The sequence below is a fragment of the Thecamonas trahens genome (genome assembly GCF_000142905.1).
Source record: "Thecamonas trahens ATCC 50062 unplaced genomic scaffold supercont1.12, whole genome shotgun sequence".
In the NCBI taxonomy this organism is placed as follows: Eukaryota; order Apusomonadida; family Apusomonadidae; genus Thecamonas; species Thecamonas trahens.
In genome coordinates, this window is record NW_013657668.1 from 231,479 (window position 1) to 244,154 (window position 12,676).

The window sequence follows — 12,676 nt, forward strand, 5'->3', positions numbered from 1 at the left end:
GATCGTCGTCATCGTCGTCGTCGTCGTGTCGGGCCAGTGGTGACAGGCAGCGATGTCGTGTGAGCGAACAGTCACCACAGACAGCCACAGATATCGTCTTCTGCACCCGTCTCTAACAGTTGACTTTGCCAGCTGACCACAGCAGACGGCTACGCTTCTGGAGCAGCCAAGTAGCTCAAGCTCGGCTCGCTTGTCCAAGGTGATGGCCGACGCGAGCGAGAAAACGAGGGTGGCGTTGGTGGCTGGGGCGACTCGTGGAGGAGGAAGAGGTATTGCCCTGGCGTTGGGAGAGGCTGGGTGGTGCGTCTACTGCTCGGGTCGCTCATCGCGAAGCAAGGCGAGCCAAGGAGAGGATGGCGGTGGCAAGAGCGAGACCATCGAGGAGACGGCAGAGATGGTGACGGCTGCGGGAGGTTGTGGACTGGCTGCGGTGGTCGACCACCAGGATGAGGACGCGGTGGCGGAGCTGGTGGCCAGGATCACCAAGGAGAAGGGCCACCTCGATCTACTGGTCAACTGCGTTTGGGGCGGCGACAATAAGGCCCAGTGGGGCACAGCCATCGATGCACTGGACGTTGGCAAGGGCCGGGCCATGCTCGACCAAGCCATCGTCTCGCACATCATCACCACCAAGGCCATGCTTCCTCTCCTCCGGCTCGGCACCGACCCGCTGGTGGTCGAGGTGACGGACGGCGCCGGTGGCTTCTTTCGCGGGGCTCTTTTCTACGATCTCGTCAAAAATGCAGTCATCCGCCTCGCCTTTGCCACCGCCGAATCGCTGCGTGAGTCGAGCATCTGTGCTGTGGCGGTCACGCCTGGATTCCTCCGCTCTGAGGCCGTTCTCAAGCACTTTGGTGTGACGTGCGAGACCTGGCGCGATGCCATTGCCACCGATCCGCACTTTGCCCACTCGGAGACGCCCATCTTTGTCGGCCGTGGCATCGCCGCCCTCGCCGCCCTCGACGCCGACGCCAAGGCGGCGCGAAACGGGCGAGTCTTTGCCTCGTGGGGCCTTGCCACCGAGTTTGGCCTTACCGATACCGACGGCTCGGTCCCCAACTGGGGTGCGCATGCCGCAGACTCTGACTTTGGTCGCGATCACGCCGCCTCTCACGCCCGCTTCCTCAACGCCTTTCCGCACCAGCCGTCGCCGCCGTAGCTGTGCCCCACAAATCCCGCAGGCTGTACTTACCATCGCCACTTGTAGCATCATCACTACATACAGGTACCGGTGATCCCAGAGATCCCAGAAAAGGCACCCTGATCCCACTTTCTCTGCAGAACGCCAACAGTCGCAGACCGTCGCCAGCCAACGTGTCCCCCCTCTCCTTCCCCAAACGACTCACAGGCTCCACCGTCAGCCACTTGACGCACCCCACCCATCCAACCCACCACCCCACATCGAGACACACGGCACACGTGTCCCATTTGTACCCCATGGCCGACTCGCCTCCATCCACAGGTACGCCCTTGCTCCACCCCCTCAGCCCCGAGCCCATCCCCTTCGTTGTCACCTTGCGACGACACAAAACTTTCAATTCAGTTTGCAACGGACTCTGTCACCGAACACCACCACACACGCACACACACCACCACACACCCTGATATGGAGGCCACGGATGTAGTCATGCCCACATCGACTGTCACTCACATCGGGAATGGATGATGGTCGGAATTGGGTTCTGGGAATGGATGCTCGGTCGGCTGGTGGCCGTCGTCTTGCAGAGGATGAGGTCGTGGCACTGCTCAACAAGCTCTGCCAGCGGGCAGGTATGCCGGCTTCGGTGACATCGTCCAATCAGGGCACACCTCTTCTTTTTGCCACCTTTCTAGAGGCCATGCTGGCAGTTCCTCTGCCTGGCCTGGTGAGGGCGCCGGCGACGATGGCAGACGCCGAGGCCAACGCCAACATCGTCATCGGCATTCTCCGCAAAGCAGTCGACCTGCCGCTGAACCAGCTGAGCGTGGAAGCGCTTGCACGATGCGAGGTTGGCGCAGTCGGCAAGACGGCAGACATTACCGCCTCACTGTGGGACATTCTGGCCGCAGCCGAGTCACTGCAGGAGCAGTCAGCGACGAGCTCGGAGCTTGGCCCGCTGCTCGACAGCGTAGAGCCGGAGAAGCCGATTGCGCGTGGCGGGCCAATTCACCCGTCGATTCAGGCTGACGTTGCTGCGCACGACGAGCTTGCAATCGCTGCATCACGCGACGCAACAGCGGCAGCCATCGACGCCGCCGAGGCTGCGCAGCAGCGAGCGCACACGCTCCGCCAGTTTGAGGCCTTCCTCATCAAGTCGCAGGGCGAGGGCGCACTGCGCAAGCTCGAGGCTGCGGCGCTGGACGGCAAGCCGCGCCGGGTGCGGTCGTCCAAACAACGGGTCCGCAAGTCGCCACGCAAGGCAGCGCGCCGGGACGAGCTGTCGGGCGCTGGAAAGCTGGCGTCCGCCGTGGGCGCACGCCAGCACGCAGGCCTGGCGGGTGCTGACGCGCTCGCCGACGATGCAGACATGGTCATCTCGCCCGAGCTGCTACAGGCGCTCGGCGTGGGCCCGCGGCTCTCCAAGCACTTTATGAAGCAGCAGGTGGCTCAGTGGGAGCGGCTGGCCAAGACCAACACGGCGAAGTACAACCGAAACATTGGTCTGGAGGACATGATTGCGCGCCAACAGGCGTACTACAAGCTGCTGGAGAAGGAGGCGCGGGTGGAGAAACAACAGCGGGCCAAGCGGCGCACCGCCAAGGCCAAGGCCGCTGTCCGGCGCACGGCCTACGAGCGGCGGCGCAAGCGGGCGGTTCTCCGCAAGCACGCCTCGGAAGAGATGCGTGCCATCGAGTCGCGCGCGCTTCGCCGACGCGACAACGAAGAGGTCATGTACCGCAAGCTGTTTGACAAGTGCCTTGCGCTACAGCGCACCCGGCTTCGCGAAGAGCAGCGCGCCATTCGTGAGGAGCAGCGCGAGGCCGCTGCCATCCTCAACGAGCGCAAGTCGAACCTCGCTCGCTATCACGCCGAGCAGATGGCCATGGTCAAGGAGCAGGTCAAGATTGAGTCGTACAACCGCCGCGTCGCCGAGCGCGCCCAGGAGGTGGCGCTTGACAAGCTCGAGCACGCCATGAAGGACTCACTCGCTGCTCAGCTGGAGCAGCTGAGGGCCCAGATCGACGCCAACGACCGACTGTTTTACGAAGAGTTCCCCGCTGCAACCGAGGAGCGCCTTGCCCGCATTGCTGCTGTCTCGAGATAAAAGGCGTCTGTCGCGTTGGCGCATGTAGGCCTGCTCATGCCAGGGAGACAACCATCGAGGCGACGACAACAAGCACTGCGACCATGGCCGACGGCACAAGACCAGCAGCGGCCGAGGCCGTTGTCGGCTCGACCGTGTTCGGGACCTCCTCGCCGGCACTCACCAGGCCGGGCGTGTTCATCGAGACGAGCTTGTAGTAGACCGGGCCAAAGTCGAGGGCCCAGCGGGTGTTGTTCGCGGCGTACTCGGCGACAATGACAGTGGTGTTGACACCACGGTCGGTGACGGCGACAGGACACGCGTTGGGATCGGCAGCGCACGACGAGACGCCTGCGGTGTTGGGCGCAATCTGGCGGTGGAGGCACATGTCAGTGTTGAGCATCATAACAGGGCGGCCACCTGCACCGCTGTCCCACTGGTGAACCGGGCTGGCGCCCGGGACCGCGCGGGCGTTCTGGCGCCAGGCCGAGTTGACCATCTCCTTGTAGAACTCGTTGTCGAGCGTGTTAGGCTGGCGAGTCCAAGGCCCTGTAAAGCCGCCCGAGTCGGCCGCCTCGGCGGCGCCGAGCGAGTGTGCGCCCATGAGGGCGACGACCTCGCGGTCGGTGAAGCCCATCTCGTTGCGGAAGAGGTTCATGACCGTCGACATGCCGCCCTGGGCGTTGGGGAACGAGCCGGCTGCTGCCGTCTTGGGCGACGTCGCGCAGTCCTTGCGGCCATAGGTGAGCGGCATGGGCGGGACACAGACGCCAGCCGTGCAAGCCGCCGAGTTGGCCGCGCCAACCCGGGCGGCCACAATGCCGCCGAGCGCCCAAAAGTCAGCCCGCGACATCTGTCCATACTCGAGCTTGGACTGCCGGTTGACGTAGAGGTTCTCCATCGCGCCCACAATGTTGATCAGGCCCTTGTTGTCCGCGTTCTCCAGGTTGATACACCCGTCCGAGACATGGTTCGGCGAGACGCCGACCGAGTCGTGAAAGCCAAGTCGCACCAGCTCGGCTGTCCGCGCAGGCTGCGCGGCAATAAGTGCCTCCACATCGGCGATTGCCAGCGCCTGCTGCGCCACCGTCACCGTCCCACACTGCGCACACGTAGCCAGGACGAGGACGACAACCACTGAAACAACCAGAGAGTAAACCTTCATAGCTGCTGCGACAAGTGGTGCGGCGGCGAGGTGGCGCGGCCGAAGTTGGCAGCTTTCGCAACTATTTACCCATCCGCACCGCATCAACATTGGTGGAGAACAATAGCGCTCAGACAACGCTACCCATGCTGGCCTCACCCAGGCCAACGCACACGCCAACAGGCCGATGCACACGCCAACAGGCCGTCCTCGTCTGTCCGCGGCCGTAACTGCAGCTCTGTCGCGCCTAAGGTGCCACAGCTGGCTGCCTGGCAGGTTGCGCCGGGCAAGCTCACGCAACGTTTGCTTGCGGAGAAACATAATCGCCGAGTGCGTGGGGCCCGTTGGACGGTATGCCCTCATTTGCATCCGAGGAGAGCAACAATGTTGGCGTGACCGTTGGCGGCAGCTGCCTCTCGGGCGGCGCCATCGTTGATGTCAGCGTCGAGACCGGCTGTCAGGATGTCGGCGACCAGGTCGGCGTGGCCGTGTTCAGCGGCCCATCGGAGCGTGTATCCGTCGTGGAAGCTGAGGTCGACCTTGGGATGGTGGAGAAGGAGGCGGACAATGTCGGCCGATCGATGCATGGTGGTCCAGTCGAACCAGGAGGTCGGCATCGGGTCGACAGCTTCGATGGCCAGCAGCTGCTCGACGATGGTGGTATGGCCATACTCACAAGCCAAGCGGACGCAGATGTTGTTCCCGACCGTCGGATCAACGCGAGGGTCGGCAATCAAGAGTTGAACAACCTCGGTGCAACCTGCAAACACGCTTGACTTGAGCATGACGCCCGTGCAGTAGTTGGGATCGACTCGTTTGTCCGCTAGGAGAACCCTGAGCGCTTGGACATGACCGGCTTTTGCGGCGCAACCAGCGCCGCGCCGCCGCGAGACATGGGATCGACTGCCGGTGACTTCAGGAGCTGCGCTACCGCATCGGCATGCCCGGATCGAATGGCGCGCACAATTGGCTCGTCGTCAGCAATGGTCGGATCAACCCCGGTCTCGTCGAGGAGGAGCGCCAGTACGTCAGCATGCCCGCCGTCTGCGGCGCAGCAGAGCGCACGGCCGAGTGCGACGTTTGACGGGTTGACCAACGGGTGAGCAAGCAGGAACTTGACGACCTCGAGGTGGCCACCGGCGCACCCGTCACGGAGTGGCAAGTCACCAGACACTGTTGGATCGACGGCCGGATGCTGCAGCAGTGAGCGGAGAAGTGCAAGATTGCCATGTCGCGCCGCCGAACATACCGCGGCGTTACCGCGCGCAGCCACATCGGTGTCCGCATGAGCAGCTAGCACCTCGACCATCTCCACACATCCACTCGATGCTGCGCGGACAACGGCAAAGTTGTTGTCGAGCGCCGGGCTCACTCCGTACTCGTCCAAGAGCAGCGCCACGCCGGCGACACACTTGGTCACCACCGCCCGTCGCAGAGCAATGCCTTCAAGGCCATCAAGGGCTGCGCCATCAGCCACAAGTCGGCGGGCAAAGTCAGCATGTCCGCCGGCAGCCGCGCACGCGAGGCAGGTATTCAACCCGGCCAGTGGCTTGCTGGCCCGGTTGTACATGACTGTCGCCAGCGGAATCATGCCGTGTGCAACCGCCAAGGTCACCATCGAGCAGGGGCCATAGTCATGGAAGATCCACACCCGACTGCCGAACCGCATTGGAGTAAAAATCACGTCGAGACTGTCGAGTTGAAGGACCAGATCCCACCATGCCAGCTCATCTGCAGCGCCGGTCTCGGGGCGCGCAAGGAGCAACCGCTCGGCAGTGGCTTCCACATCAATGGTGTCCGTCCCCCCTGCGGAGCACGCTATTCGCATCGCTTTGCCTGCTGCCCGCCACATCCTTCTATGCATGCATCCCTCGAGTCCCAGCTGCCTCGCCGCGGCCACCATGACAAGCACCGGATCGCCAAGCAGCTGGGCGTGGAGGCCGCGTGACGAGAGCGATAGCGCGAGCAACGACGGCAGTGGCAGATACTCGGCCACCCGCTGCACCAACTCCATAGGCAACTCCTCCAGCCTCCCCTTCTTTTGACCTTGCTTGGCCTGAATATCTTCCATGACCAAGCCCTCTAATCGCCTTGTCTCTCTCTCTCTCTCTCTCTCTCTCTCTCTCTCTCTCTCTCTCTCTGTCCGTCTATCCGCCTTGTCGCGTTGTTCTCCGTCCCGTCCCGCCGCAAAAGCCAGCCGTGAGCAGTCAAGTCAAATTCAAATCAGAACAGGCAGTCAATCCCCCTCCCCTCCCTCCCCCTTCCCCACCTCCTCCACCAGCCAACCCACCACCCTACCACACCCGTCTCCTCCAAGGAGCGAGATGGCGGTCAACCCATGGCTCATTGTCATGTCTGTTCTCGGGGGGTATGTACACCACACCAATCCAATACCACTCATCCCCTTGATGTATCCATACCCATACCCATACCCATACCCATACCCATAGCCTCCTCATGGCTTTGAACCCCCCCCCCTCATGGCTCGCGCTCTCGGGAACAAACGTTGCGCAACCCTGGAAGTCACCCCCCCCCCCTCCCACTCCCACACTCACACCCAGTCATCATCTCTGTTTCCACAGCTTTTGCTTCACCCTCGCACTGTTCATCTTCAAACACACGTTGTGGTGGATCGAGACCAGGGAGACGTCGAGGAGACCCAAGCACCTGTACAACTACGTGGGATGGTATCTTGGACTGCTGCTGTTTGCAGTGGGGAAGATCTTGGAGGTTGTGCCTGCCCAGTACGAGGGCCTGTCATGGTCATCAGTGGCGCAGATGTCGTCACTGGCGCTAACGGTTGTCTTGGAGGCACTCTTTCTCCCCGATACGGACCTCTCACGCCTGGACTATGTGGCTTACGCACTCATCATCGGCGGTCTCCTCTGTACCTCGCCGCTGGACTCGCATGTCGAGGGCGAGTCGTTTGCCACCATCTTTTTCATCGCATGCATGCTCCTTGCGCTGTTCATCTTCTCCATCGGCCTGCGGATCCTCATTGCGCGCAAGGTCGAGATCAAGGGTCTTTCGGCCGAGGCCAACGCCCGGTTCCGCAAGTACTTTCCGGTGGTGCTCATGTCCGAGGTCACGCTCTTCTCGGCGCTCATGTTTGCGTCGGCGCGAGTGACGACGCACCTTGTCTCCGCACTCCTCACCATTGTCAGCATCTACGTCGCCGCCTTTATCGCCGTCTTTCTCTTCCAGCTCTTCCAGCTCACGCTTGCACTCCATGACTACGAGTTTGGTTACGTCGTCCCGCTCTTCCACGTCATGCGGCGGTACACCTCAATTGTGGTCTCGCTGATGCTCGGCCGTGCCGACGGCGCCTCGCCGTGGACCCACATTGTGCTGCCCATCTTTGGCATGATCCTCATGGGCATCGCTGTCTTTATCCTGCATCACTTTCGCGAAAACTTTTCGCACTTTCGGTCGGTGGCCAAGCACGAGGATCGTGCGCCCAAGCTGCCGCTGCCCAAGGTCAAGACGGTCTCCGAGCCGGAAAACACGTTTGCCAATGCTGCGCTCGCCGCCCTCGCCCAGAAGCGTGCCGTCAAGGAGACGATGGACCGCCGGCTCCGCGCAGGCAAGTTTGACGCCCTTCCGGACGAAGACAAGGCCGAGGCCATGCGCCTCTTTGTTGCTGCGCGCAACGCCGAGCTGGAGCAGTATCGGCGCGAGCCAGTCACCGCACCGGCGCCGCCATCGCCGTCGAACACGATAGCCCGCACCGAGTCGATGTGGTCCATGGTTGGCCCGCGAGCTCGCGGCCGCTCGTCCGAGTACACCTACGCCTACTCGTACGCGTACTCGGAGGAGCAGGAGGATAACGAAAGCTCGCTGGAGGGCGCTGGTACCAGCCTCCATCCCGGTGGGAGCTCGCTCCGCCGCGGTGCCTCGATACTCGACACTGAGCTACAGGACCTTGCTGGCGCATCAAGCGCCAGCGACTCGGAGATCCGTGGTCGGATTCTCGCCCAACCGCCGCAGCGACACGAGGGCGCTTGGTACGAGCTCGGCCCGCTCTGCGGCGCGTGCCACGGCTCTGATTCCGACTCGTCCGACGACGACGACGACGTCGTTGTCATCGGAGGTGAGCCCGCTGCGGCCGCGTCCAAGCCGCGCAAGGCCGCCCACGCTCTCGCGCAGCTTGCAGTCCCGCTTCAAGGCGGGCCGCAGCCCAAGATCAAGGCCAACCATGAGGACGTGGCGGCGGCCTCGGGCTCAGGCTGGCTCTCTCTCGGCCGCGGCGTTGGCTGGCACATCCCACTCCTGCCGGACACCGACCGTCACTCACAGCTCGCGCGTGCCGATGGCCTCCACATTTGCTCGCAGCACTGGTCGATGGGCATGAGAGGTGTCTTCTGCTGCTGCTTCTTTGCCGCGCTCTCACTCGTCTACCTCCTTGTCACCTTTACCCTCATGGTCGGCCTCTACCGCGGGTGCCCCGGCGTCGCACCCTTTGCCGACCTCCCGCCGCTCCCGGCCTACAACTCGACGCCGGGCATCGCCTTCAACCATGTTATCCAGCGCGGCAACCACAACTCGGCCCACCTCAAGCCAGTCTCAGTCTTCCCAGGCTTCTCGTCCGGCATCCTTGCCTGGGCCTACGAGCACGAGCCGCTCGACGTCCAGCTTGACAAGGGCAATCGCGTGTTTGAGATCGACGTCCACATCCGCGGTGGCGCTGCCGCCGTCTTCCATGTCCAGCTCTGGGACGATCAGTCGGCATGCACCTGCCTTGCAGACTGCCTCCGCATCCTCCTCGCCTGGTCGCTCCGCAACCCGGGCCACACCCCATTTGTCGTTGGCCTCGAGATCAAGTACGACTGGCAGGAGGACCTCGTCGCCGCCTACAACGGCATCGACTTTGGCGACATGGTCATCATCGAGGACACCTTCAAGTCCATCTGGGGCGACCGCATCGTCACTCCAGACATCATCCGTGGCTCGCACGCCAACCTCACCCATGCCGTTCTAACCGACGGATGGCCCTCGCTCGACGCCATGCGTGACAAGATGATCATCTTCCTCGACGACGAAAAGGAGCTCCGCGACTTGTACACCTCGCGCTCGCCCATCCTCGAGAATCGCGTCATGTTCACCATCTCAAAGGGCCAAGACCCACGCCCTGACATGGCCGTCGTCAAGATCAACGACCCCACAGACGACCAGGGCTACGACCTCATTGTCTCTGCCGTCGAGCGCGGTTTTATCGTCCGCACTCGCGCAGACTCGAATGAGGAGTATTGGGACAGGGACAACCCGTACCGCCTCGGCCGGGCCGTCTCTTCAGGCGCACAGATCATCTCCTTTGACTGGTTCGTCCACTCCAAGTGGCATGCTGCTGTTGGCAACTACGTCGTCGGCTGCAACAACAGGACTGCGCCTGCTCACTGCGATCCGGTCGCCATCAACGTCCCCGGTTCTGTCATCCCCCCGCCGCAGTAAGTTCCAGCTGCCTTGCGGTGCTGTTGGTACCGCGGGTGCAGCAAGCGAGCGCTGACGTGCGGCTGACCGGAAAGGTGTGCGCCGACGCGCACGAGTAAAGTGGCGACACCTCTTGTCTCTAGCCATGATTCGGCGAGCAAGGGTCTATGCTGGTGGGGCCGCGGTGGCTGCCGTGACGATGGCGCAGCTGCTGCTCCTGACCGGGCTGGGAGTGGTGGGATACGCAGTGGGGCGGGTGGCTGAGCTGGCGGGCATCAAGCGGGCGTCACGGGCTGCGGCGACGTACTTTGCGCATCTCGCAGCCGTCTTTACGGTTGCTGCGGTGCGATGGTGGTGCCGAGTGCGGGTGCGGATGTCGGCCGAGAGTCGCCAGGTGCTGGCAGCGATGGCGGCAGACCATCGCGGCGGAGTCATACTCGTCAACCATCCCTCGTACGCCGATGCGCTTGTTCTCGGCAGCGTACTGTCCAGCATGGAGGACGTGGGCACTAGGTGCCTCCGCTACGTCTCGATCCGATACCTCCTCGCCTCGCCGCATGCTTGGCTACAAGCGCTCCGCGGCGATGTGTTTGTGGCCGGCGGCGCCCGCGAAGCTGCTGCGTCCGCTGTCCGGGCCGGCGCCGCGGATTGCGCCTCGCCCGACAAGCACACCCACTGGATGCTGGTGGCGCCCGAGGGCGCAGTCATGACTGCTGCGCTGGCGGCGTCATCACAAAGGTGGGCCGCGAGCCGCGGACGGCCGCCACTCCGTCTTGTCCTCTACCCGCGGACCTTGGCCGTGGGCGAGGCGATGCGAGTTCTCGCGGCCAATGCGGCTCTCCACGACGTCTACGACATCACGCTGTGCTACCCGGGTGGTCACGGCCCACGTGTTGTGGACATCCTCTTTCCGCAGCACGACCGCGGTCTGACCATCGACGTCGCTGTTGTCCGCCACGATCCGCCACCAAAGGAGAGCCTGGTCTCGGAAGACGCCCTCGAGGACTGGCTCTACACTTTGTTTGCAGGCAAGGATGCTGCCCTTCAGGCGATGGTGGAAGCGGGAGGTAGCGGTATGCGAGATGTGGAGCTTGCGTCATCATTTTGGCACGCCATGCGAGCATGGGCTGTTGTTGTTGGCAGCGCACTCGCGGCTGCCGCCGTCTGGCTTCGACTCTGGTGACAGCCGCAAGATCGGACAGGCGGCATAACCTGTATGTAACATACACACTCGTAGCTAGTATAGACTTGTCGATGAGGCGCCATGGCAACTGGATGACCAGTTCTCGAACAGACGCGTTGCGCACCAGCTGCGCGCGACGGCAGCACCAGCATCAGTCTCAACCCCGATCGAGCACGAGCCGAACCATGCCACCTCCTGCCGCAACCACCGCACGACTCCCACTCCCACTCCCACTCCCACCACTCCCACTCCCACCACCACCCCACTCTCGCTGACCTTCCTCCGGCCAGGAAGCACAGTAGCAGACCCCCTCTCCTCCCCCTCCCCCTCCCCCTCCCCCTCCCCCTCCCCCCCGTCTGGCTGCCGTAGTCGGCCCAGTCGTCGTCGGCAAGAGCCTGCATTCCTCAGGCAGCACAAGCCATGGGAGGCTCGTCGTCCAAGCAGGAGCGGGCACCCTTGTGGGCGCGGGCAAGAATGTACGTGGTAGTGAGGAGGGAGATGAAGGGTGGGGTGGAGGTGGAGGGGTTGGGGGTGGAGGGGTTGGGGGTGGAGGGGTAGAGTGGGAGGGGGAGGGGAGGGGGGGGGTGGAGGGGGAGACATGAGGACGGACCGAGGGGGGGGGAGGGAGGGGGCGGTGGAGGAAGGGAGGGAGACGGAGCACACCAGCCATCGTCACCATCACCATCACCATCACTTACCGCTCCTCAATCACGCCCGCTTCGGTCGCTCTTCCTCGCCCACTACGTCCATCAGCCGCATGTCAAGACCCGCAAGGTGGCGGTGCTCGGGTTCCGGGCGGTGGGCAAGTCGTCGCTGACCATTCGCTTCATCGATGATGTCTTTATCCAGGCGTACAACCCGACCATCGAGGCCACGTTCAACAAGACCTTTGACGTCGATGGCTCGCACTACCACCTTGAGGTCGCTGATACCGCAGGCCAGGACGACTACTCGATCCTACACTCGCAGTACGCCCTTGGCATTCATGGCTACATCCTGGTCTACTCGGTCGCTTCCAAGAACTCGTTCGAGACTCTCAAGATCATCCGCGATAAGATTCTCAACGTCACAGGTGCCGCAACTATCCCCTGTGTCCTCGTCGGCAACAAGTCTGATCTCCAGTTTGAGCGACAAGTCCCGCGCGAGCAGGGTCAGGCTCTGGCCGACTCGTGGGGCTGCGCCTTTGTCGAGTCGTCCGCCAAGCACAACGAACGTGTCGAGGACATCTTCAAGCTCATCATCCGCGAGATCGAGAAGACCACCCAGCACTACGACATGCCTGCAGAGTCTGGCTGTTGTTGCACCATCATGTGAGTCCCCACCCCACCCCACCCCACCCACCCACCCACCCGCATAGGGCCGTGAAGTCCGCCTTCACGTACACACAAACGGCCATCAACCATCAGCCAAATACCATCCGAGGCGCTCTCATCCGAGTATGAGGAGCAAGCCAAGAATCACGCGAAGTCGGTGAAGAATGCCGAAAAGACGTCGTCCAAGCTCGGTGTCAAGGCCATGAAGAACAAGGCCGGCGCCGACGAGCTGACGGCCTCGCTCAACTCGGTCTCTGACGCCATCCAGAACGCGCAGCGGTCTAAGAAGGACGCGACTCATCATCCGCGAGATCGAGAAGACACCCAGCACTACGACATGCCTGCAGAGTCTGGCTGTTGTTGCACCATCATGTGAGTCCCCACC

At 62.9% G+C, this 12,676-nt stretch overlaps 8 protein-coding genes across 8 annotated transcripts; 5 read left to right on the forward strand and 3 right to left on the reverse strand.

Moving 5' to 3' along the window:
- Positions 1–338: 338 nt before the first annotated feature.
- On the forward strand, positions 339–1,159 carry AMSG_03263 (dehydrogenase/reductase member; the record flags this gene model as incomplete). The annotated part of the gene is made up of 1 exon (XM_013904653.1): positions 339–1,159. The coding sequence occupies exon 1, from the start codon at positions 395–397 to the stop codon at positions 1,157–1,159; it is 765 nt and encodes a 254-aa protein (XP_013760107.1). The 5' UTR covers positions 339–394.
- A 213-nt stretch (positions 1,160–1,372) lies between these two features.
- AMSG_03264 (uncharacterized protein) lies at positions 1,373–3,262 on the forward strand. The gene is made up of 2 exons (XM_013904654.1): positions 1,373–1,462; positions 1,726–3,262. The coding sequence occupies exons 1-2, from the start codon at positions 1,438–1,440 to the stop codon at positions 3,243–3,245; spliced, it is 1,545 nt and encodes a 514-aa protein (XP_013760108.1). The 5' UTR covers positions 1,373–1,437; the 3' UTR covers positions 3,246–3,262.
- AMSG_03265 (uncharacterized protein) lies at positions 2,951–4,406 on the reverse strand. The gene has a single exon (XM_013904655.1). It carries the CDS (start codon positions 4,387–4,389, stop codon positions 3,280–3,282), a length of 1,110 nt encoding a protein of 369 aa, XP_013760109.1. The 5' UTR covers positions 4,390–4,406; the 3' UTR covers positions 2,951–3,279.
- A 321-nt stretch (positions 4,407–4,727) lies between these two features.
- Positions 4,728–5,153, reverse strand: AMSG_11760 (uncharacterized protein; the record flags this gene model as incomplete). Its single annotated transcript, XM_013904804.1, has 1 exon — positions 4,728–5,153. The coding sequence occupies one exon, from the start codon at positions 5,151–5,153 to the stop codon at positions 4,728–4,730; it is 426 nt and encodes a 141-aa protein (XP_013760258.1).
- Positions 5,154–5,191: 38 nt separating this feature from the next.
- On the reverse strand, positions 5,192–6,196 carry AMSG_11761 (uncharacterized protein; the record flags this gene model as incomplete). The annotated part of the gene is made up of 1 exon (XM_013904805.1): positions 5,192–6,196. One exon carries the CDS (start codon positions 6,194–6,196, stop codon positions 5,192–5,194), a length of 1,005 nt encoding a protein of 334 aa, XP_013760259.1.
- Positions 6,197–6,673: 477 nt separating this feature from the next.
- On the forward strand, positions 6,674–9,930 carry AMSG_03267 (acid phosphatase). The gene is made up of 2 exons (XM_013904656.1): positions 6,674–6,736; positions 6,951–9,930. Exons 1-2 carry the CDS (start codon positions 6,693–6,695, stop codon positions 9,814–9,816), a joined length of 2,910 nt encoding a protein of 969 aa, XP_013760110.1. The 5' UTR covers positions 6,674–6,692; the 3' UTR covers positions 9,817–9,930.
- A 64-nt stretch (positions 9,931–9,994) lies between these two features.
- On the forward strand, positions 9,995–11,006 carry AMSG_03268 (uncharacterized protein; the record flags this gene model as incomplete). Its single annotated transcript, XM_013904657.1, has 2 exons — positions 9,995–10,862; positions 10,939–11,006. 2 exons carry the CDS (start codon positions 9,995–9,997, stop codon positions 11,004–11,006), a joined length of 936 nt encoding a protein of 311 aa, XP_013760111.1.
- A 446-nt stretch (positions 11,007–11,452) lies between these two features.
- Positions 11,453–12,292, forward strand: AMSG_03269 (GTP-binding protein rhb1; the record flags this gene model as incomplete). Its single annotated transcript, XM_013904658.1, has 2 exons — positions 11,453–11,461; positions 11,732–12,292. The coding sequence occupies 2 exons, from the start codon at positions 11,453–11,455 to the stop codon at positions 12,290–12,292; spliced, it is 570 nt and encodes a 189-aa protein (XP_013760112.1).
- Positions 12,293–12,676: the final 384 nt, after the last annotated feature.

What these genes read in the sequence shown, in the direction of transcription:
- AMSG_03264 (XM_013904654.1), top strand. Translation starts at nt 1,438, where the DNA reads ATGGCCGACTCGCCTCCATCCACAG. An exon ending in CGACTCGCCTCCATCCACAG is followed by an intron (nt 1,463 to 1,725) that starts GTACGCCCTTGC and finishes GTCGTCTTGCAG; the next exon opens with AGGATGAGGTCGTGGCACTG.
- AMSG_03265 (XM_013904655.1), bottom strand. Translation starts at nt 4,389, where the DNA reads ATGAAGGTTTACTCTCTGGTTGTTTCAGTGGTTGTCGTCCTCGTCCTG.
- AMSG_03267 (XM_013904656.1), top strand. Translation starts at nt 6,693, where the DNA reads ATGGCGGTCAACCCATGGCTCATTGTCATGTCTGTTCTCGGGGG. An exon ending in GTCATGTCTGTTCTCGGGGG is followed by an intron (nt 6,737 to 6,950) that starts GTATGTACACCA and finishes CTGTTTCCACAG; the next exon opens with CTTTTGCTTCACCCTCGCAC.